This window comes from Myxine glutinosa, unplaced genomic scaffold, assembly GCF_964187855.1.
Source record: "Myxine glutinosa unplaced genomic scaffold, kmMyxGlut1.1 SCAFFOLD_471, whole genome shotgun sequence".
NCBI classification, from domain to species: Eukaryota; Metazoa; Chordata; class Myxini; order Myxiniformes; family Myxinidae; genus Myxine; species Myxine glutinosa.
This window is the reverse complement of record NW_027616568.1, coordinates 212,385-235,868: the sequence shown is the minus strand read 5'-3', so window position 1 is coordinate 235,868 and position 23,484 is coordinate 212,385. Positions and strand designations below refer to the sequence as shown.

At 44.2% G+C, this 23,484-nt stretch overlaps 1 protein-coding gene and 1 long non-coding RNA gene across 3 annotated transcripts in view; one reads left to right on the top strand and one right to left on the bottom strand.

Moving 5' to 3' along the window:
* Window positions 1–2,661: 2,661 nt before the first annotated feature.
* LOC137412470 (E3 ubiquitin-protein ligase TRIM7-like) overlaps window positions 2,662–23,484 on the bottom strand; it is a 58,979-nt gene continuing 38,156 nt past the window's right edge. For both annotated transcript variants that reach the window (XM_078768786.1, XM_078768785.1), the window contains 6 exons: window positions 20,341–20,436; window positions 19,041–19,274; window positions 16,961–16,983; window positions 16,361–16,488; window positions 14,065–14,118; window positions 2,662–3,342 (listed from right to left, as the gene is read on the bottom strand). In XM_078768786.1, the coding sequence (XP_078624912.1) occupies window positions 2,816–3,342; window positions 14,065–14,118; window positions 16,361–16,488; window positions 16,961–16,983; window positions 19,041–19,274; window positions 20,341–20,436 (1,062 nt within the window). In that variant the 3' untranslated portion in view covers window positions 2,662–2,815. The remainder of the gene's footprint in view (window positions 3,343–14,064; window positions 14,119–16,360; window positions 16,489–16,960; window positions 16,984–19,040; window positions 19,275–20,340; window positions 20,437–23,484) is intronic.
* On the top strand, window positions 4,021–4,659 carry LOC144888987 (uncharacterized). Its single transcript, XR_013621518.1, has 2 exons — window positions 4,021–4,404; window positions 4,580–4,659. It is a non-coding gene; the product is annotated as an uncharacterized LOC144888987 (long non-coding RNA).

Here is a 23,484-nt window from a genome sequence, read left to right as displayed (position 1 = left end):
GAGAGGGAGAGGGAGATAGTTTGAGAGGGAGAGGGAGATAGTGTGAGAGAGAGAGGGAGATAGTGTGAGAGGGAGAGAGTGTGAGAGAGAGAGAGGGAGATAGTGTGAGAGAGAGAGGGAGATAGTGTGAGAGAGAGAGAGGGAGATAGTGTGAGAGGGAGAGGGAGATAGTGTGAGAGAGAGGGAGATAGTGTGAGAGGGAGAGGGAGATAGTGTGAGAGGGAGAGGGAGATAGTGTGAGAGAGAGAGGGAGATAGTGCGAGAGAGAGGGAGATAGTGTGAGAGGGAGATAGTGTGAGAGAGAGAGGGAGATAGTGTGAGAGAGAGAGTGTGAGAGGGAGATAGTGTGAGAGAGAGGGAGAGGGAGATAGTGTGAGAGGGAGCGGGAGAGAGGGAGAGAGTGTGAGAGGGAGATAGTGTGAGAGAGAGGGAGATAGTGTGAGAGGGAGAGGGAGATAGTGTGAGAGGGAGATAGTGTGAGAGGGAGAGGGAGATAGTTTGAGAGGGAGAGGGAGATAGTGTGAGAGGGAGAGGGAGATAGTGTGAGAGGGAGAGAGTGTGAGAGGGAGAGGGAGATAGTGTGAGAGGGAGAGGGAGATAGTGTGAGAGGGAGAGGGAGATAGTGCGAGAGGGAGAGGGAGATAGTGTGAGAGGGAGAGGGAGATAGTGTGAGGGAGATAGTGTGAGAGGGAGAGAGTGTGAGAGAGAGAGAGGGAGATAGTGTGAGAGAGAGAGGGAGATAGTGTGAGAGAGAGAGAGGGAGATAGTGTGAGAGGGAGAGGGAGATAGTGTGAGAGAGAGGGAGATAGTGTGAGAGGGAGAGGGAGATAGTGTGAGAGGGAGAGGGAGATAGTGTGAGAGAGAGAGAGGGAGATAGTGCGAGAGAGAGAGGGAGATAGTGTGAGAGGGAGAGGGAGATAGTGTGAGAGAGAGAGGGAGATAGTGTGAGAGAGAGAGGGAGAGAGTGTGAGAGGGAGATAGTGTGAGAGAGAGGGAGAGGGAGATAGTGTGAGAGGGAGAGGGAGATAGTGTGAGAGAGAGGGAGATCGTGTGAGAGGGAGAGGGAGATAGTGTGAGAGGGAGCGGGAGAGAGTGTGAGAGGGAGATAGTGTGAGAGAGAGGGAGATAGTGTGAGAGGGAGATAGTGTGAGAGGGAGATAGTGTGAGAGAGAGAGGAAGAGAGTGTGAGAGGGAGATAGTGTGAGAGGGAGATAGTGTGAGAGAGAGAGGGAGATAGTGTGAGAGAGAGAGGGAGATAGTGAGAGAGAGGGAGAGAGTGTGAGAGGGAGATCGTGTGAGGGAGAGGGAGAGAGTGTGGGAGAGAGAGAGAGGGAGATAGTGTGAGAGGGAGATAGTGTGAGAGGGAGATAGTGTGAGAGGGAGGGAGTGTGAGAGGGAGATAGTATGAGAGGGAGAGGGAGAGAGTATGAGAGAGAGAGGGAGATAGTGTGAGAGAGAGAGGGAGATAGTGAGAGAGAGGGAGAGAGTGTGAGAGGGAGATCGTGTGAGGGAGAGGGAGAGAGTGTGGGAGAGAGAGAGGGAGATAGTGTGAGAGGGAGAGAGTGTGAGAGGGAGATAGTATGAGAGGGAGAGAGTATGAGAGGGAGAGAGTGTGAGAGAGAGAGGGAGATAGTGTGAGAGGGAGATAGTGTGAGAGGGAGAGGGAGATAGTGTGAGAGGGAGAGGGAGATAGTGTGAGAGGAAGCGGGAGAGAGTGTGAGAGGGAGAGAGAGGGAGAGGGAGATAGTGTGAGAGGGAGAGGGAGATAGTGTGAGAGCTAGAGGGAGATAGTGTGAGAGGGAGAGGGAGATAGTGTGAGAGGAAGCGGGAGAGAGTGTGAGAGGGAGAGAGAGGGAGAGGGAGATAGTGTGAGAGAGAGGGAGATAGTGTGAGAGAGAGGGAGATAGAGGGAGATAGTGTGAGAGGGAGAGGGAGATAGTTTGAGAGGGAGATAGTGTGAGAGGGAGAGGGAGATAGTGTGAGAGGGAGAGAGTGTGAGAGGGAGAGGGAGAGAGAGGGAGAGGGAGATAGTGTGAGAGGGAGAGGGAGATAGTGTGAGTGGGAGAGGGAGATAGTGTGAGAGGGAGAGGGAGATAGTGTGAGAGAGAGAGAGAGGGCGATAGTGTGAGAGGGAGAGCGAGATAGTTTGAGAGGGAGATAGTGTGAGAGGGAGAGGGAGATAGTGTGAGAGGGAGAGAGTGTGAGAGGGAGAGGGAGAGAGAGGGAGAGGGAGATAGTGTGAGAGGGAGAGGGAGATAGTTTGAGAGGGAGATAGTGTGAGAGGGAGAGGGAGATAGTTTGAGAGGGAGATAGTGTGAGTGAGCGAGAGAGACAAGAGGGAAAGGGCCGGTCCATGGGGACCGATCAGCACTTGAAGAATCCGGGCAGCAGGAAGAAAGAGGAAGATTCGACCCTCGACTAAATAATTACTAGTTGTGTGTTGGTGGTGGAGACGGCAGTCTGACAGGAGGAGGATGGAGTCTGACGTGATTCTTGGGGTTTTTCACTCGAACAATTCAGAAAACCACGTCCCATGACTTCTTCTCTCATCCCAAAATCATTAGACGTACGTCATGCCCAGATATTGGTGTAAATTGTGAGGAATGTGAAGGAAATAAATGCATTTTCATCAAACACTAAATTAGAAAAACAACAAATGTATTTAATTTCATAAACTTTATTCCCAAATCAACAATCAGATTGTAAATATATTGTTATAATCACAAAGTAAATAATCAGAAGAGAATGACGAACACAATGGAATGAATGAACGAACACAATGGAATGAATGAACAAAACGGAATGAAGGAAATCTTTAAAACGAGCAAAACCGCACGGAGTGACCAACATCATAAACCCCAATCGCGGGTTTAACGGGGACCCGGAAGTTCCCCCTGAACACGTGCAGAACCCGCGAGTCCCCGAAACACGTAAACTCTCCCTCCTCACAATCCAACAAGAACCCAACACGTTCGGGATCCCCCGGCATGGACAGGAGGGTTTGTTGATTGTTGTGCCGTGTGTAGTATTCGTTTTTATATTTCACCAAACACCAAGACTCGGGATTCCCTCCCAATCCGCACTCTTTCCCTCCCCCTTTCCTCCCCATGGAGTTTAAACAGATCCCGATTCCCCACCAACGACTCGACCCCACATCGACCTCCCAGTAATGACGACCCGAGGAGAAACAATCAGAGGAAAGAACTTGTCCATAACGATCAAACCGATCAGGATGTTCCGGGTACGGATTGTCGGTCTCGGTTTGAGTCGCCGTCCTGAGATCCCGGGAGATCTTGATCCGTCGATGTGCAGAGTTTGGGTCCAGACTCGGGCTCCGTCCATCTGTGGACACAACGACACGGGGTCACATACTTTGTTAGACAAACGGACAGAAACACAAACACATTAATCTCTTTCATCACATTTGAAATATTAAATACATTTTTCATTTCACCTTCTTTACGAAACACAATTCACCTTCTCTTTACCTGGTTCGGAATCCCCGACCATCCTCTTGTTCCCATATAACAAAACCCTCCCCGACCATCCTCTTGTTCCCATATAACAAAACCCTCCCCGACCATCCTCTTGTTCCCATATAACAAAACCCTCCCCGACCATCCTCTTGTTCCCATATAACAAAACCCTCCCCGACCATCCTCTTGTTCCCATATAACAAAACCCTCCGACGAACATCCTCTTGCTCCCATATAACAAAACCCTCCCCGACCATCCTCTTGTTCCCATATAACAAAACCCTCCCCGAACATCCTCTTGTTCCCATATAACAAAACCCTCCCCGACCATCCTCTTGTTCCCATATAACAAAACCCTCCGACGAACATCCTCTTGTTCCCATATAACAGAACCCTCCCCGACCATCCTCTTGTTCCCATATAACAAAACCCTCCCCGAACATCCTCTTGTTCCCATATAACAAAACCCTCCCCGACCATCCTCTTGTTCCCATATAACAAAACCCTCCGACGAACATCCTCTTGCTCCCATATAACAAAACCCTCCCCGACCATCCTCTTGTTCCCATATAACAAAACCCTCCCCGACCATCCTCTTGTTCCCATATAACAAAACCCTCCCACGAACATCCGGTTATTTAATTTGAGTCTCCGTTCGATTTTCTTTTAAAATAAAAATAATGACGTTTCACGGAAATTGTAACATCTTGTGAATGGGTTATGGGGTAACATAAACCTGGTGTTACCTTAACGGTTAAGGTGTCTGGTTTAACATCTTCAGGTCCTGAGTTTGAGCACCTGTCGGACCTTTAAAATAACACCTGGGCCCGGTTTCTGGAAGGATATCACATATTTATCCACTGGAGAGCTTCGAGCAACCGGGCCCAGGTGGGCTGACTCAACCTGTCATCCTTCCGAGGTGGACCAGGTGAGTACCAGCTTACTGGGAGTAATAAACATTCGAGTGTCCTGCGTCGGAGTGGCGACCTGGCCAGGACTGCACTCCTTAGCCAATGAAATGACGTGAAAGGAATTTTATTGTTACCTCCAACCAACGAAGGTGGACCGAGGTTATGTTTTCACCCCTGTCTGTTTGTGTGCAGGATACCTCAGAAAGGTATGGACGGATTCGGACGAAATTCGGTGTACCGGTGGGGTAGGTGACAATAAATAAATGATTCGATTTTGGTGAAGGTCCGGATCCGGATACTAGAATTATTGTCGGGATTCTTCTTCATTGATTGGTGGTGGTTCATGTGCAGCCTGTGGCTGTTTGGCTGCATCATTTTCTGGGGGCAGGACTGTGCCACTGATGCAATGCCCCCATAACCTGTCGGCAGGTACTCATTTTGCCCACCTCAAAAGGATGACAGGCTGTGTCAGCCCACCTGGTGTTACATTAACATCATGGCAGGGGCTCAAACTCAGGACCCCAACATTTAAAGGCAGCCACCTTAACCGGGAACAAACACCAACCTCACCATCGAATGATCGGGAGAACAATGATTTCCAGCGCGATATCTCAAAAAGTTATGGAAGGATTCGGACGAAACTTGGTGGATAAGTTGGGTGTGTGACAAGGAAGAGGTGATTCGATTTTGGTGAAGGTTCGAATCCGGATTCGATCAGTGGGATAAAAATGGAATGAATCAGCCTGGTATACACTCTACCAGGGGTATGCACTCTACCAGGGGTATGCACTTTTCCATAGGTATGCACTCTCCCGGAGGTATGCACTCTACCAGGGGTATGCACTCTACCAGGGGTATGCACTTTTCCATAGGTATGCACTCTACCAGGGGTATGCACTTTTCCATAGGTATGCACTCTACCAGAGGTATACACTCTACCGAGTGCCCTTGTACTTAATACTGTAAACAGTGGTACTGCGTCTGAAGCACAGCCACACTTACAGAAAATGATGCAACCAGCAGCCAAAGGCTGGATACGAAACAACAACAGAAGTAACATCTTATGAATGAGTTTAAGTGATCTAATCATTTCATCTGGAGCTCACCGTGAAGTTACTAAAATGTCTTGTTTGATCTCAACATAAGGGGATTCTTCTTCACCTGACGTTATTGCAGTCACGGGATTTGGGAAGTGGAGGAGGGGGGGGGGGGGGTGGAGGGATGGAGGAGGGGTGGCTGGATGTGGAAGTTACGTTTTCCTTTCCCCAGAAGCACAGCCGGTTGTCTCATTTGTATTAAAGTTGTGGAAGGTGAAATATTCCATCCTTTTTTGTGCCTCCACCGACGAAGTCACTGGAGCCAAATTGTGTTATCGGGTTGTCCGTCCGTGATCGGTTTTCATTATCGCGATAACTTAAGACCAACTGAAGGGATCTTAGTCAAAGTTGGTGCAGGTGTTGAAGGAGCTGTGGCTCCCACGTCGATCGGAAGAATGGACGCGACAAAAAGCTTGAATTCATCTCAGCTGCTTTAATCGAATCAAACACTCAGGCACTCTGGGAAAACCCGTTTAACCGTCAGCAATATATATCTATTCCGCCAGGGGGTTGGCCCAGGCCCGGCGCCAGGGGGCGTGGCCCAGCGTCCTGGCTGCGGCCTGGCAAGTTGAGGGCGAGCCTGCCCGGGCATGCCCGGGCAAGCCCGGGCGTCCCGACCGAGGCCTGGCAAGTTGAGCGCGGGCCTGCCCGGGCGTCCTGGACGAGCCCGGCATGGTGATCGCTCCGCGTCCTTGATAGGTGCAAGGCGATTGTGTAACCCCAGCGGCAGCCGCTACAGTGTGCATAATAAGGTAAAGATGAAAAGATTAGATTTTGGGGTCAAGAGGTTAAAGGTCAGACGTCCGTCAGGTAAAATGTGTTAACGCGATAACCTGTGAACCAGTCATGGGATTTTTATCAAATTTGGTGCAAGTATAAATGATGCAAAGATAAACTGATTAGATTTTGGCTTCAAGAGGTCAAAGGTCAGATGTCATGTCAGGTGAAAATGTGTTATCTTGTAAAAAAAAACTGAAGGTATTTAAATTAAACTTGGTAATAATGTGGGTGGAGGCAAATCGATCGACGTTTTGACGTCAGAGAGTGTCGTTCTTTTTATAATACATCGTGGAGGCTCGTGGAAGCCTGAGTGTGATGAACGAATCAGGACCTAACAGGACGCACAAGGAACAGTGGAGAGCGAGGGGGAAACACCAATGGTCTAGTTGAAGGCCACTATGGAGGGAGACTTAGATAAACAATGGGTATGGGGAGGAATGTGAGGCAGGAGTGGATGCATAGAATGGACAAGGTGATCCAAGGTGTGGACAAGATGGATACAGAAGGAAACTCCCAGGAAAAGAAGATGGAAATTTGGAAGGAGGAAGAACTGGGGTGGAAAACGAGGATAGGAAAGATCATGGTTTTGGATGGGAATGATCGATTTGGGATTGAGATGGTGGTGAACAGGTGTCTTAAATACCTGGACGGAAGAATGACATTGAAGAGAATGAGGAAGTTGGTTTCACAGGTGGGAAAACGAGGAACGAATGATTCGAAACAAGAAATGAACGAATGCTTAGAAAACACGAAGGATGAACAACTCTTTCTGTTTGGAAAGAATGAAATGATTTTGTTCCGTATTTATGGTGAGAATGTCCCGTTTATCATTATGATGCGAGTACTATATGCAAATCGAGAAGTGTTCGCTATTTACACAATCAAAGACTCACAAGTACAGTGCTGTACTGTACATTTGTTTACCTATTATGTTTTTGTTTGTTTGTTGGTCTGTTATCCGTAATTCTACACCGATCTTAATGAAAGTTAACCATCTGATAAGGCTCGTCAAAGGCTATAACTTGTTGTTTTTGAGGTCAAAAGGTCAAGGTCACAGCTACGTCATGTTTCCTGACGTAATTTTTGCTAGATAACTTGGCACAGAGTCGTTGTTGAGAGACTTCTGGTTTGCATCACCACATTCTACTCCATCAGCACTTTCAAATCAGTGGATTTGCTCGATCACCTTTCGCCAGCCATGTTTTCAAACGGTCAAGGTCAAAATTTTCTAAAATGGTAAATTTTCATCTGATTCATGTGAAATTTGAATAGGATTTGCAGATTTGGTCCCTGAATTAGTTTACCAAAATCAAAACGGCGAAAACATCACAACAGATAAACCGAGAATGGCACTCGCGAGAGCACATACCGCACCTGCGAGTTTACGTTTTGTATCCCACTGATAGGCCGGATCTGCATTCGGACCTGAACCAAAATGTAATCGGGTTGTTCTTGTCACCTACCCAATCCGTCCACCAAGTTTTGTCTGAATCCGTCCATATCTTTTTGAGATATCGTGCTGTATATCGCTTTTCTCCCGATCACTCAATGGTGAAGAATCACTTAAAATTCTCGTATCTGGATCTTGATTTGGATCTTCACGAAAATCAAATCAATTCGTCCTTGTAAAACACAGATTCTGTCCACCAAATTTCGTCAGTATTCACGCATAACCTTTTGAGATATCCTGCTTCCAGATAGACAAACGGTCAGACAGACAGTCCAAATGGTGAAAACCTAACCTCTGTCCACCTTTGGTGGTGGAGATAACAATCGATTTAGGTGTTTTTAAATGTTAACGGTTTCCATGACATCAATTTCACCACATTACAATCAAATGGGATTTTTGTGATTTTATAATTCCCATATCTCAAAATAGTACAGACATCTATATCTACCATATAAACCACAATGCCAGTTTGTGTGTTTGTACAGATATCTGTCCCCTTCACAAGGGAAGGTTTTAAAGGCCAATCTTTTAAAACGAATGTATTCACTACGGTCTATTTTTGAGGACAAATCAAACATGAAAAACATTTTCCATGAATAGTAATGATGTCTCTTCTATTCGAATTGTCAGTGGTGGCTTGCAAAACAAGCCTCAAGGCCGGTGTACAGAAGCATTTTTTAAAAAATAACAATAAATACAAGGGGCAGGGAGGTGGAATTTGCTGCACGTGATGTGCAATGTGTGCAGAGTAAAACGAACATCTTTTTCATTTTCAATAAATTTTTTTCAAGTAAAACAAAATTTTCATTTACATCCGTAAGATGTCCAATAAACAAGCGTTACGCCTAGGTCCCCCATCGGTGAAGTGATGTGAGTTGACAAAGTGGAAGACGCAAGGCGGCCATCTTGCATTTTGACGTGGCGACCCAATTTTCAATCGCGTTCTTCCTTATGCGTAGATACACCCACACACCAGATTAGAAGTTAGTAGTTCGTTTATTTTTCAAGACATTTCGCTCACAAGGTTCAGACATACATGGTGGCGGCCATCTTGGATTTTGACGTGGCGACCCAATTTTCAATAGCGTTCTTCCTTATGCCTATATACACCCACACACCAGATTAGAAGTTGGTACTTCGCTTATTTTTCAAGATATTCCACTCACAAGGTTCAGACATACATGGCGGCGGCCATCTTCGATTTTGACGTGGGTTGCACCCACACACCAAATTAGAATTCGGTCCTTAACTTACGCACGCACGCACTCACGTACGCACGCACGCACGGACGGACGCACACACGGACGGAGGGGAAAATCATAGTCCCCCTTTCGCTCCACGGTGCGATGGGGGTCAATAAAAAAAGATACGAGTACACCTGACACTCGGCCGAGGCTTCAGACTTTGGCACGCTCACGAGGCTGCACCATTGAATAAATTGTCCCTACCCGTCATTTTTGACGAGCTTTTTACTCGTGTATAGATCAGAGAGTACGCTGGTACTTTCTATGTCGGGATGGCGCGGAAAAAAATGTCAGTCCCATCTGCTACATACAAAACTAAAGTTGGAGCATCTTCTTTAAAATGTCGCTTCGGCTACATATGAGAGCCTACCTGGTCTGTTCAGCTGATTGTCGAGGCAGGGATCACCTTTCAGTTCTCCAGACCACGGCCAAAGCAAAAAAAGCAAAAAAACCCAGATCGGTCGAATTCATCTTGAATTCCGGGAATTCATCTTGTCGTTATCACCTGGTGTTGGCCTAACGGTTGGGGCGGCGGGCTTGGGATCCTAAAGTCCTGAGTTTGAATCCCGTTGAATTAACGCCGGGCGGCTTTGATTCAGCCTGTCATCCTATCCTTCCGAGGTTGGAAAAATGAGTACCAGATAACTGGTTGTAGAGAGGCATTGCATCAGCGGCAGCCGCACCCACAGAACAATGATGCAACCAGCAGCCGGGTGGCTGCACACGAACCACCCACATCTTGTACTTCATAATAATATTGTCGTGCGACTCCCTAAACTCCCTAACTTAATACCAGAAGATCGCGGATGGACCGAAACGGATTTAATGGAGGTGATAACCAATACGGATTGTGCTATAATAAGTGTGGGAAGAAGAAGGAAAATGGAAGCTGCGCAAAAGGCTTACCTTCAGCGCACCGACGTAGCTCCGGTCCTGTAAGGGGATTAATGAACTTGACAAACACAAATCAGAATGTACAAAAATATAGATTTATTCCTGGACCCCGAAACAATGAAACGCGACAGCAATGAAATAAAAGTAACTAATTTGGGATCCCACACACCGACTTCAGAAACAAGACGAGGGAATATGAATACGAAAGAAAATGTCTCGTCATGTAAAGTGTAAACGCGGAGCTTGGGCTTATCTGGCTCATGTCGTCTTGTCTCCGCTGCCCACACGCGGCTTCATTCGGCCCTGATGCACCCACGAGGTCCCACACTCCAGCACCACAGCACCGAGCACCACGAGGTCCATGCACCAAGCACCACGCGTCCAACGCAGGCTAGCGGCTCCAAGCGAGGCCAGTCCTCCCACACGATCGGCCTGCCACGTCTCAGTCAGCTCCCCCAAAGCAAACGCGCCAGCAAGCGAACTCCACTCGGGCTGTATTTCACCTCAACTCGGGCTGTGCAAGACTCACTCTATCAAGACTCAACCTCCCCATCTCAAGACTCACTGCCAGACCCAGCAATGGCGTTCGGCGCTCTCTTAAATAACCTTCTGGTGACGTCACGTCAGCCTTGGCGCGTTACCCAATCAGTGCTCTCCACTGGCTCGCCGGCTGGAGGTTCATGCCTACCGATGCCACCCCAACTCTCGTCCCCTGTTCCGTGGTCATAGCGCGTGGTACTCAATGTGGTTAGGCCTGTCGGAGGTGTAACTGGCGGCAGCGCCCATCGGCGGTGCCCTGGCTTGGTTTCCTTGACTGTTTGTCTTTCACAGTCATGTCAGGGAAAGGGAATCGTTATTTAGTGTTGCAATAAATATCCGAACTAAGTGTCTAAGTGGTTGCGGTGCCAAAAGGGACAAAGGTTTGGCTGACCAGGTGAGACACACAGGGGCGCTACTCTTTAATCCCTACTCTACTTATCACACGAACATCCTGGTATGTTCACAAGTATTCTCCTTACCGGCAAAACGCCTACACATGAAACTTATTAAAGGATGGTTTCCTTACCGCGACAGACGAAGCACGTTACCTATTCAGATCTATCTGGCTCTACATATCACTACCCTCACTGACATAACAATATTCTTCAGACGGCGTATTTCCGAGCTTCCTCTATCAATGGCAATGATTCGTCTACCATCCGACTGAGTTTTACTTCCTGCAACATCCTTTGGTGTTATAATTCTAATAGCTTGAAAGGAATCGACGAAAAGTATGTAAAACTACATTCCTTTGCAAAATAATAGGACCGGGGTAGGCGTGGCTATGACTGTCGATCAGCTTGATGGAGGCGGGGCCTCTGGACCCATTTGCCTGAGTGTCGGTGTTATGCGTGATAATGTGGCATCAAATAATATCAGCAGAAATATCATGCCTCGGGAAATGCCTTGTTTTTCAGTGTTACACTTATGAAAATGAAATAATAGCGACACACCGGCACCGCACACGGGACATGTGATCATGAACCCTCCAGTCACGGGTCAAGGCAAACGCGAACCACATGATTAATAACCATCCCGAGTCTTGGTTTCTCGGCGGCAGATTCGCTATGTCGGCGCATCACTGATGCCGTCATATAGAACATCCTGAACAAGGGTTCAACACGAACTCTGAATTGAATCAATATTTGAATTGACATTTAGTGTTCCTTTCATCTTTGTTTTGGCACAATGCATTGACTGGACTGGTAAATGGTCAACTAATTGATATTTAAATATAAAGATCCTCGTTTCTCCACTGATCAAACCTGAACCTTGCTGTGCGCATGCTCAGATAAAAAAAAAAAAGCGTGCTACGTGTACAGTGTATTTGACTAACGTCTTTCTGATGATTTATAGTGACTGTATTTGTCTGGCGAGAATCTTCTCAACTATGACCGAGGTCTTCTGATTTCTCGGAACCAGGATTTGGATACCACAGATAAATACTTATATCTTGTCTTGATAAAGTTCTTCAACGAAGTTAATTTTACCAAACTATTATCAGAGTGTGCGCTGGCACTCTCGACTCTCCGTACTAATGTCGGGATGATGCGGATAAAAAAATGTTGGCCCCACCCACTGATACAAAACGAAAGTTGGAGTATGTTTTCGTACTCTCAATAGTTTAGTGAGGATACTTGCAGTTCGAGTGTATAATAAGTTTTGTTGACACTTCAAGTAAGCAAAACAGTAAAAAACCAGGAGAGTGTCTTTCACGTCTCGCCATCCATAAATTCCTCTCAAGAGTCTCCGCCCCTCCCATCTGTTCTCACCCTATTGGTTAGAGGGAAACCACTACAGTTATTTTGGGCATTTATAAGTGCAGTTCATTGTGTGGCCTGAGGCTGGATTAAGACATCACTCTTTGAGAAACGAGCAATAAGACAGAGCTGCAAGATACAGTCAGGCTTACGTAAGACAATATAGGAACACATGTACATTGTTGACATTGCTGACTAAGATATCATGGCACTTTTGCTCCAATATTGGGTATCCTCTGAGTACCATACCATTGTGTTATTCCACATTGTAAAAAATAACAGAAACAAGTGAATAAAAAAAGCCCACAGAATCTTGTTTCTCAGTCTGAGAGTCCTTTAGGTGCTTTTTTGCAAACTCCAAGCGGGCTTTCATGTGTCTTTCACTGAGGAGAGGCTTCCGTCTGGCCACTATGCCATAAAGCCCAGATCGGTGGAGTGTTGCAGTGATGGTTGTCCTTCTGGAAGTTTCTCCCATCTCCACACAGGATCTCTGGAGCTCAGCCATAGTGACCATCGGGTTCTTGGTCACCTCTATTACCAAGACCCTTCTCCCCCGATTGCTCAGTTTGGCTGGGCGGCCAGCTCTAGGAAGAGTCCTGGTTGTTCCAAACTTCTTCCATTTAGGAATTATGGAGGCCATTGTGCTCTTGGGAACCTTCAATGCAGCAGAAAATTTTTTTGTAGGCTTCCCCAGATCTGTGCCTCGACACAATCCTGTCTCTGAGCTCTGCAGGCAGTTCCTTCGACCTCATGGCTTGGTTTTTGCTCTGATATGCATTGTCAGCTGTGAGACCTTATATAGACAGGTGTGTGCCTTTTCAAAATCGTGTCCAATCAATTGAATTTACCACAGGTGGACTCCAATCAAGGAGTAGAAACATCTCAAAGATGATGAAGACAAATGGGAGGCACCTGAGCTAAATTTCAAGTGTCATAGCAAAGGGTATGAATACTTATGTCAATGTGATATTTCAATTTTTTCGTTTTAATAAATTTGCAAAACTTTCTGAAATCCTGTTTTCTCTTTGTCATTTTGGGGTATTGAGTGCAGATTGATGAGGGAAAAAATGAATTTAAACGATTTCAGCATAAGGCTGCAACATAACAAAACGTGAAAAAAGTGAAGGGGTCTGAATACTTTCTGAATGCACTGTGGTAAGCTCCTATATAATTTCCGGGACTTGTTGCAACTTCAGTTGTCTTTCCTACTTTTCTTTTTTGTCAACTTCGAGTAACCAATCACAAATGTAGATAATTATAGAATGATGTTTTTAGAGATGTCCTTGGTGTTTGTAAGAGGTTGATGATCATGTACTGAGAACTGATCAGGTACTGAAATCATGTACTGTTGATGATCATGTACTGATATTATAACATTCTACTCAGGCTGCTAATTTGTAAAGTCTCCGTATGTGGCTACACTACAAGAGTAATGAAGTACTGTTGTAACCAGTGGAGTGTTTGCAGAAGTTTGAAGCAATAATTGATTAAGTGTAAATGAGGCAGTGATGTCGGGATTGCCTGTTTTCTGAGAATGGCCCAAGAGATGTTGATCTTCACGAGCACATGATCAGATGAAAATGCATTAACTGTTTGAAATTTCTTTATATTTTGTTCTTGATGATTTTGGGGAAAAAATTTCAAAAGTGAACTTTCAAAATACAAGATAGCGAGAACTATGTTGAACATATAAACCAAGTAAGAAGAGAGAAAAGAAACCAGTGGATCAGAATGAATAAAAAGGGAAACAAAATTAAAGGAAAGGGAAGGAATAAAAGTCAAGAAAGTGGGAATTTAAAAAGATCATAGAAACAGAGAAAAACCAAGAAAAAGGACATTGAATTTCCTCGTTAAATATCATTCTCTTCAATCCCTTCACCCTCCATGTCCCATTTCCCTTCATTTCACTTACAAAGACTTCTCAAGCTGCTCTGGTCCAGCTCAGTCATTTGGAGCTCCACTGGCTCTGTTGAAAGAAGGAAAGATAAAGCAACATCACAATCAATGTAAATATCCTGCTGTTTATTTGTACAGTAAATATTTTTTGCTTCAAGGAACAATTTAAAAACATGAACAGATTTGAACGATGTATGAATGCTAACGAGGCCTTTCCCGCACGTGCTGTGTGTGCATTTTGGGACTTGCTTCTGCTCATCAGGCACTTTTAACCTGCCGCTGCCAGGGAGAAGTGTGGAACTCAAATAGTCTTGTTAAACATGATTTTCAGCATTTAAACGAGTGGCGATTAATAGATGATCAACCATAATTGTTTTGCTCCTGGATGAAAATCAGACTCCTGGAAAAATAGGAAATACGAGAAATATCCGTGGATGAGACCGAGAGGTGTTTAGTTCCGTTCATTTCCTGTTAATACAAGCGAGCTGTAGCAGTGGATACACACAAACACACACACACACACACACACACAATCACACACACACACACACACACACACACAATCACACACACACACACATAATCACACACACACAATCACACACACACACACACAAACCCACCCACACACACACAAACACACACACACACACACACACACACAAACACACACACACAATCACAAACACACACAAACACACACACACACACAATCACACACACAATCACACACAAACACACACACACAATCACACACACACACACACCCACACACACCCACACACACACACAATCACACACACACACACACACACAATCACAAACACACACAAACACACACACACACACACAATCACACACAAACACACACACACACACACACACACACACATGCACACACAATCACACACACAAACACACACACACACACACACACACACACACACACACACCTCACTTTCAAGCAATAAATGCAAAAATAAAGTGTACTTTATCTTGCCCCCCCCCCCTCCCCCACTGGAAACAGGAAAAAGTAAACAAACAAAAGATATTTATCCCAGCCACCACCGTGTTCACAGTCGGGATAGCGTTAGATAGGTAATCAGCTGTGCTCCGTTTCCGCCAGAAATAGCGCTTTGCATTCAGGCCAAATAGTTCAATTTTCATCTCATCAGACCAACTAAACCCGAGATTTGGGAACTTCTGCAGACTCTTGTCCTTCCAGCTGGTTTTCCCATCTCAGCCAAGGACCTCTACTATTGTCACAGTGGTCATTGGGTTATTGTTTACCTCCTTGACCAAGGTTCTTCCTGCCAGGTTGCTCAGTTTGGTCGGACGGAACTTTCAACATTCTCGAAATTGCTCGATACCCTTCCCTCAGATCTATGCCTCCTCACAATTCTATCTCAGAGTTCTATGGACAGTTCCTTGGACTTCATGGTCGGGTTTCTTCTCTGACATGCACTGTCAACTGTGGGACCTTATATAGAAAGGTGTGTTTCTTTCTCGTATAATTTCCAATCAATTGAGCAACACGAGCTCTGTTTGAAACATGCCATGTTTGTTTTTTTAATTTAACATTTTTTTTGTCAATTCACTAATTTAATTTTATAAGTTTTTCTCTTGTAAGCAATCTTTGATTGCACATTATGAATATTTATGGTTGTGCAATTCAGCCATTCACTGCCAGACATGCTTTCAACAAACAATTTTGATTGATTGATTGATTGATTGAATTGGCCATAGTGGTCTCCAATTAAGTTGTAGATACATCTTAAGGATGATTAAAGGAAATTGGATGCACCTAAGCTCAATTTGGAGTGTCATGGCCAAAGTATTGAATACCTGGTGACTCAAGACATCTCAGCTTTTCATTTTTAATTATTTTGTAATAGGAAATTCTAAAAAAAATAATTCCACATGATGGGGTATTATGTGTTGATCAGTGACCAAAAAAAATCGACATTTTATACATTTTAAATTCAGGCCGTAACAACAACAAAATGTGAAAAAAGTCAAGGGGTGTGAATACTTTCTGAAGGTACTGTACGAAGTTACCAGGTACCAGGTTTCTGAAGGTACCAGGTTCATCCTTTATGGTGCCCCAAACACCGCTGTTCCGAGGGCTTCTGCACGAGAGCACTGAGCATATCGGAACAGAATATGTCCTTTTGAAAGTTGTGTTTGAGAGGAGGACAATGATCTGTCATTTATATATTTTTCACTTTTCTATTATCCTTCCTGGTTCTCTCGCATCTTATGTTCCCCAAATAATTATTCTCCTTACAAAATAGCACATTTTTGTCACTCACTCATTATATTCTTCAGAAAGTTGTCATGGAGTTCAATGAATGAGGCCATGTTCTTCTCCTCCTTGGAGAAGTCCAACACTGTGGGTTGTGCCATCTTCAGAGATTGAAAATCTGACACCGACTCGAGCCTTTGTATGAAAAGGAAAAAACTTCAGGATGATCAGGAAGTCATTGAAGGAGAACAAGGTTTGTAAAATTATATTATAAAAGCCTGAAATATGAAGATATCCATAAACTTGTGGTTGAAATGGAATGACAGATGGAATATATATTTGCGCCAATCTTTCGATGAGAATCTATAATTCAACAAATATATGAAAAGGAGAATGTTTAAAACAAATGGACTTGATAAACTTTTATTTTCTTCATGTTCTCTCATATAATATGGACTCAGGTTACATTATATAACAAGGAATATCAGATCATCAAATGAGAACGAGTTGAGACAATTTTGTGAATTACATATTTTTGGAAGAAGTAGAAAATAAAATATATCTAGAGATGAATGAAAATGGATGATGATTCTAAAGAAGGAACAGAGAGGAGGATAAAAGCATGATGATGTGTCAAACAATGTGATGGACACCATCACAGTCTTACCTTTTTATTACATCCTTATAACCCTGAAAAGGAAGAAAACAGTGAATTACCTCACGACTTCTTCGTAAATGAATGCCCTCTTCATAAATGTAAATAATGCACAATGTTGAATTTGCAAATTTAAGCGTGAAATTAATTTTCATTTGACAGGCTGGATAATGTACCCCCTTGAAGATAAAAACACAACAAGTATAGATACATTCAAAGTACACCGCCCCCATGCCAAATAAATAAATATCCTCCAGCGCGGCAATGCCGGGGCACCTCCGGCACCCGGCAATACCGCCGTCCAGGTCATAATAATAATAATAATAATTCATTTATTTTGTATAGCGCTTTTCCAGAAGCCCAAAGGCGCTTTGACAGAGTGGAAAACATAATGCATAACAATACATGAAAACAACAATTGCAAAACAGTCATAGAGACTGTATTGGGAGGGAGAGGTGTACAATAACTGATTCATTAATTGCAGAACTAAAATTAATAAACAATGATCATACAATATTTTCTTGATAAATTGGCTAATGGCATAAGTAATCCAACAGTGCTTGATCCGAAGCTGTAGATTTTTTCAAAATCAATTAAATAAGTCAATCAATCAATAAGTCATGATTAATCATTAAATCAAAAATATCCCTTTTAGCCATAGCACTTGGTCACTGTCGTGTCAAAATATCAGCTTGCTCGCTCAAAAGGTGCAAAGATGAGAAAGCAAATATATATATATATGATTAATAATGAACATAAATAAATAGTAATCATAAAATAATTAAATAAATAATCAATTGGCTAATAGAATACCTAAACCACCACCGTTTTATCCGAATCTATAACTTCAAAAAAAGTAAGTAATCAAGCCATTAATCGAACAAATTAAATAATTAATCGATGGATTGCTTAATAAATCAAAAATATCCTTTGTAGCCCATCACTTGGTCACTGCCGTGTCCAAATTTCAGCTTCCCAGCTCAAAGCACCTCAGAGATATCGCCCGGACAACTAAGAAAACAATAAAGCAAGAAAGCAAGAAACCGGGGTGAAAACGGATGTCTCTCTCAAAGTGTGCGCCATTGCCGGGCACCGAAGGGGGCCCGGCAATGATGTCATGCAGCGCCAGGAGATGGCATCGGAAAAGAGCGGTGCACAACACAGAAATATCTAATTAACCTGCGCTCACGAAGCGAAAAGTGGGGTTAAGCATTCATCTGCCTGCATACGTGTGCCATATGTATGCCATGTGCCGTACGTGTGCCATGTCTGCATTTTAAAAAAAAACATTTTCTTGGCAACTGTTGGTCCGATTGACGTGAACTTTTACCGTAGGAGCGCCTCTGCCTGTTGATTTTTTTGCTGTTAACTATGACGTCATAGGTCACGTGGCATGGACGCATGGACGTCAAGTACTCCCCATGGGGAATAATATATGTTAATGATGATGTCATCAGTGCCTTCATTATGACGCCGTCATCCATGAAGGGCGACGACCAAAGGAAGACTACCTCGCTCTGACATGGCAGAACAGGCGTCATCGTAATTTAACATTCGTGTTTGTGAATATTTGTTGTGGTTACTCTTACAATCACTAAAAGAGAACTTAACCCACACCTTCATTAACATGTAAATCCTCCCCGCCCCCAATCAATGAATCTTCCCTCAACACTTACCTTTCAAATTCTTATTAATGCTTCTTTCTTGGTCTTCCCTCACACCAGCAGCCCCATATAAGCATCATACGTGTAACTTACTGTTCTTACAATCATCAATAGCGTGACAACTGTCAGCAATCACTGCTGTGGTAAATGTGGAACTATAATCCCTAAACAAGAGTGATAAATGAACCTTCCAGGGTCTGTGTCAAGGACGATATCTCCACATCTGATGGTATATTCATGTTGTGTTATTATCCTTCCTAAAGTACAATGTACCATTAATTCACTCTCCGAGCAATACCCCAAGTCCGAGCTCTCATGTCCTGCAGGTTTATGATTAGTCCATTTTTGCTCTTCTAAAAAAATTAAATTCAATAATATTGACAATTAAACATTACCACTTTTGTAAAAGGTGAAGAAGAATGCCTACCTGTAAAAAAGAAATAGTCTCGAGATCCTGGAGTGCTGCTTTCAATGTGAAATTTGTTTCCTGGAGAGAGTTCAACTGCTCCTTCACCGTGTCCATCTGCTTCTGAAGGAGAAAAATCTTCTCATTTTGCCTTTTGATCACCCGACTCTTCATCAGATCCACGGATTTATCCACATATTGGTACAACGCCAATCGCTTGTCCTCCATCCTGTCCACAGTCGCTTTGCCTGAATGCTGGAATAAATCAATCATTGTGCGATTGGAGTTAAAAGTCAAGAATAAACCATCAGAAAAAGGTAAAAACTAAAGAGAACAATGGATTACGACTGAAGAAGGATTAGGACATATTGCAGGAATGCATTTAGAAGGACATAATATATTGGACAGGACACTTATCCACAACACTTATTGGGGTGAGTTGATGGGTCGATGGGAAATTTCAACATTTACCCAACCGAGATAGGGGAGATTTTAACTAGTTCGCATTTAATGGACAGAATTAGCCAGAAAAGGTCAAAATCTTTAAAAGTGAAAGAAACAAAATAAAATTTCAGATTTCCTGATCACAAAAAAACACTAACACTTGTTCAGATATGGACAGTTTGTTTCTAGAGAATTGCACAGAGGTGGGCAGTAATATTACAGGATACCTGCCTACCTCCACTCTTTTCTCTGGCTTGTGAAACAATATTCATGAAAAAGTTCAATCCCGCTCTACCCTCCACGGCTCGATGTTGGCATCCCACTACCCTCTCCCGTCGTCCTGAACCATCCAAACCTGCAATATTTTACCACTTTCACTATTTTCACCACTTTTCACCACCTCTCCCCACTTCCCCAAACCAATCGTCTTGTAGATTACTGTGTTCTTCACATCTTGTTTTTTTTCTTCTTTTTTGCCCATTAATTAATTAATTCCCTAACCTTTTCGGATTCCACCTTTTGCCCCACTGCCCCACCGTCAATACATTTCCTTTTTGCACTCTGTATCTTGCTCTTCCATAAGCTGACTTTTGTACCAAAAAAAAGCATTTAAACAATAGAAGACAACTTTCAAAAAAAGTCTGTTCAGTTCGATTTAAAAATAAATCTGACATTAATGGTCATGGATTGAAATTGTTTTGGGTCAGGTGGTTGGTGGCTCGTGTGTGTAGATGGCCAGAGGTGGCCTGAGATGGCTGAGATGCAAGTGAGATTGTGTAGTTTGAGCTGTGGTGATGTCACCCATTGAAGAACAAATATGTTTTCCAGATGCTAATTCTCTTTCCTTCAATCACGTCCATTCCTTGGTACTTCATACCTGTGTTTGTTCAACCTCCCGCTTCAGCTGATGGAGTTGGGATTCAAGGTGCTGCTTTGACTTTGATAGTCCAGGACACTTTGCAGTCAAAACGCCCTGCACAGAATAAATAAGTCCAAGTAAAGGGAATTGTTCATCTGTATGTGGAAACGATAAGGCACAAACTGCACAAAATGATTTTAAAATGTATTTGCAAAAAAAGTGGAGACTAGACATTTATAGATTCCAAATTAAATATCGACTCTTCTTAATTTATACAACTGTATGAGAAGAGAGCTCATCAACATTATTTATCATGGTGAATAATTGATAGTTAAAGGAAGCAGAGGTGGACTATAAAGGGGTGCCCTACATCTGGCAAATAAAATACATTTACTTCTTCATGCAGCTGTATGAATGAAATTGGCGCCCTTTATATGAACGTTTCGAGAGCATTACTTGGTTCCTCCTCAGAACATAAGGGTAGACCAGCATGCACTTGAGATTTTTTGAATGTCCTTTCTTTTCTATTCTTTGGGATTTTCTACAAGCTATGAAATGTCGCTTCTTTTCTATACTATGCGCATGGCACATACCATATAAAGAGGCCTTTTCCATACCCCTGGCATTTTCCCCAAGAAATACTACCGGAGTCAAAAAATTTATATGTCCAACATTTTGGGGATCGCCCCCATGAGCTCAGCAAAAGTAGGACTGCGGGTCCTGAAGCTCACCTGGATCAAGAGCAACAATCACTCAAACCCCCACAGACCACGATATTTTTTAATGCAGTGAACAATCTTTTGTACATCATGAGTGATGATGGTTCTGATCAAATTTCATTGAAATTGTGTGTGTAGTTTCAGAGAAGAGAGCAAATTCGTATTTAGGGGGGGGGGGGGGTCAACCCTTACAATCCTCTCCCCCGTAAACTCCCTTAATGAACACAGATTTTGATGCGGAAAATACACCTTCGTTAGGTATCATATATGCAGCTTGTAACCAAGTGTCATCAACATCGTGTGTGTAGTTTCAGAGAAGAGAGCAAATACCAATTTTGGGTGGGGCCCCACAGACCACCTTAGACCTTCGTCCGGCAGCTAAGCTAAATATAGCATAACAATTGTGCATTTTGTGAGGAAAGCACCAAATTTGGCATGCTAGTAGACTTTCATATTATGAAAAGATCTGGATATTGGGCCATCTCAGATTCAGAGATTTGATTTTTGCAAGATTTGCAGATTTTGCAGATTTGCAAGCTGAGATTGCAACGCCAGGGACGGCCGACTCCTTCCTGCGAGCTGCCCACGTCACCCGCACAAGAAGAGCTCATCAAATCACTGCAGCGGCACTGCACATCCTGCAACACAGTGCGTATGAACGCCACTGTATGACATATGCTGATGATGCAGAAGACCTGCCTGAGTTCGAAGACTGGTGTCACCAGAGAGGAGAAGACATTCCCAACTTTCAGTACTGGGCAACTGTGCTGGAACTAGAGATGTTGGTACTGGTCTACGTGCGTTCTCTGCGGCAGGCTTCATTCACGATGTACCTTGATGCCCTGACGGAACTGGTCCCATGGTTCCATGCCTTAGACCACGCACACTATGCCAGTTGGGTCCCTGTTCACCTGAGGGACACGGTTGCACTCCAAATGAAGCACCCAGATGTAGCCAGAGAATTCAGGGCTGGCAACTTCACTGTACAGAAGACGAAGAAGGTGTTCTCTTCGATCCCAATCGAATCGAAATCTTGCAAAAATCACATCTCTGAATCTGAGATGGCCCAATATCCAGATCTTTTCATAATATGATAGTCTACTAGTGTGCCAAATTTGGTGCTTTCCTCACAAAATGCACAATTGTTATGTTAAGTTGCCCCACTACCTTGACTTTTTTATGCCGTGAACAAACATTGGAACATCACAAGTGATGAAGGTTGTGGACATGTTTCATCAAAACCGTGTGTGTAGTTTCGGTAAGCATACTTCCATTGCGAGCAAAATCATGTCAACCATTATCGATATAGATGGAAAGTCTTTTGTCTTTTCAAAGAACCTAATCACGGATCATCATTTTGGATTCTGTGTCATTCAACTTTGCAAATGATTTTGCTTCGCCATTAGAAATGGTAAGAAGGCTTGAATCTGAAACAAAAGGTCAAGATACGTGTCGATATAACATGGCTTGGACATATTGTTGCGAATATGGAATTTGGCCTCCATATCCGCTTGTAAATATTCCCCTATTTTCTCCAATACTCCCCAACTTTCCCCAATCCCCCATTCCCTAGTCCCATTGCATGTAAATAACAATCAGTAGAGCCGACCTTCCCCTTATTCCCCCATTAAATGTCGTGCCCAGGTCCACCGCACCACACGTAGACAACTTTCGGACATCTTCCTAGTTATTCTTATTCTATGTCAGTTAAGGCCTCGTCTCCATTAATTATGACTCTTCGTTGCACCAGAATGTGATTATATGGCATCAGTAGTGAGTTTAGGACCTTTCCCATACCTCCTTCCATCTTCTTCCCCAACAATTACAACAACAACAGAGGAGATGGCGGCGGAGCGGGGGAGGATGCGTCCTCACACCGGCTCGATTAGCGCCATAGACCATGCGCTCCACGGGGTTACCACGAAGGGGCTCCTTGTCAGCTCCTCGTCAAGGGCGGAGCCTGGTAAACCCCCCGCACGCACCCAATGAGAAGCAACGTGCCGATTCCACGAGGCGGAGCTAACGAGCCGAGGGCGTGTCACTCCCCGCCGGATATACGCGGCCCCGCGCCGGATGTGAAGAGAGATGCGCACCCAGCTTGGAGAAGGAAAGCCACCTGCGAGCGCTGAGTCAGATGCGCACCCAGCTTGGAGAAGGAAAGCCACCTGCGAGCGCTGAGTCCCATGCGCCCCCAGCTTGAGCAGACAAGACGCCATCCGAGCGCTGCGACCTCCCCGCATCTCTGGACCGGACCGAGTCGATTCTGACCTTTGAGCCCAGGTGCACCTGGAGCCATCGCTACCCGCCTGTCCTTTCCATCAATCCCCGTGTGAGTCAGCGTTGTCCCGTTTATCTGTCGTCTGTTGGGAATAATATAAGATTGTGTCTAAGTGCTTGTCTTTCTATGCTGTCCCTCTTGTAGTTGTAATCTAACCTTCCGCCT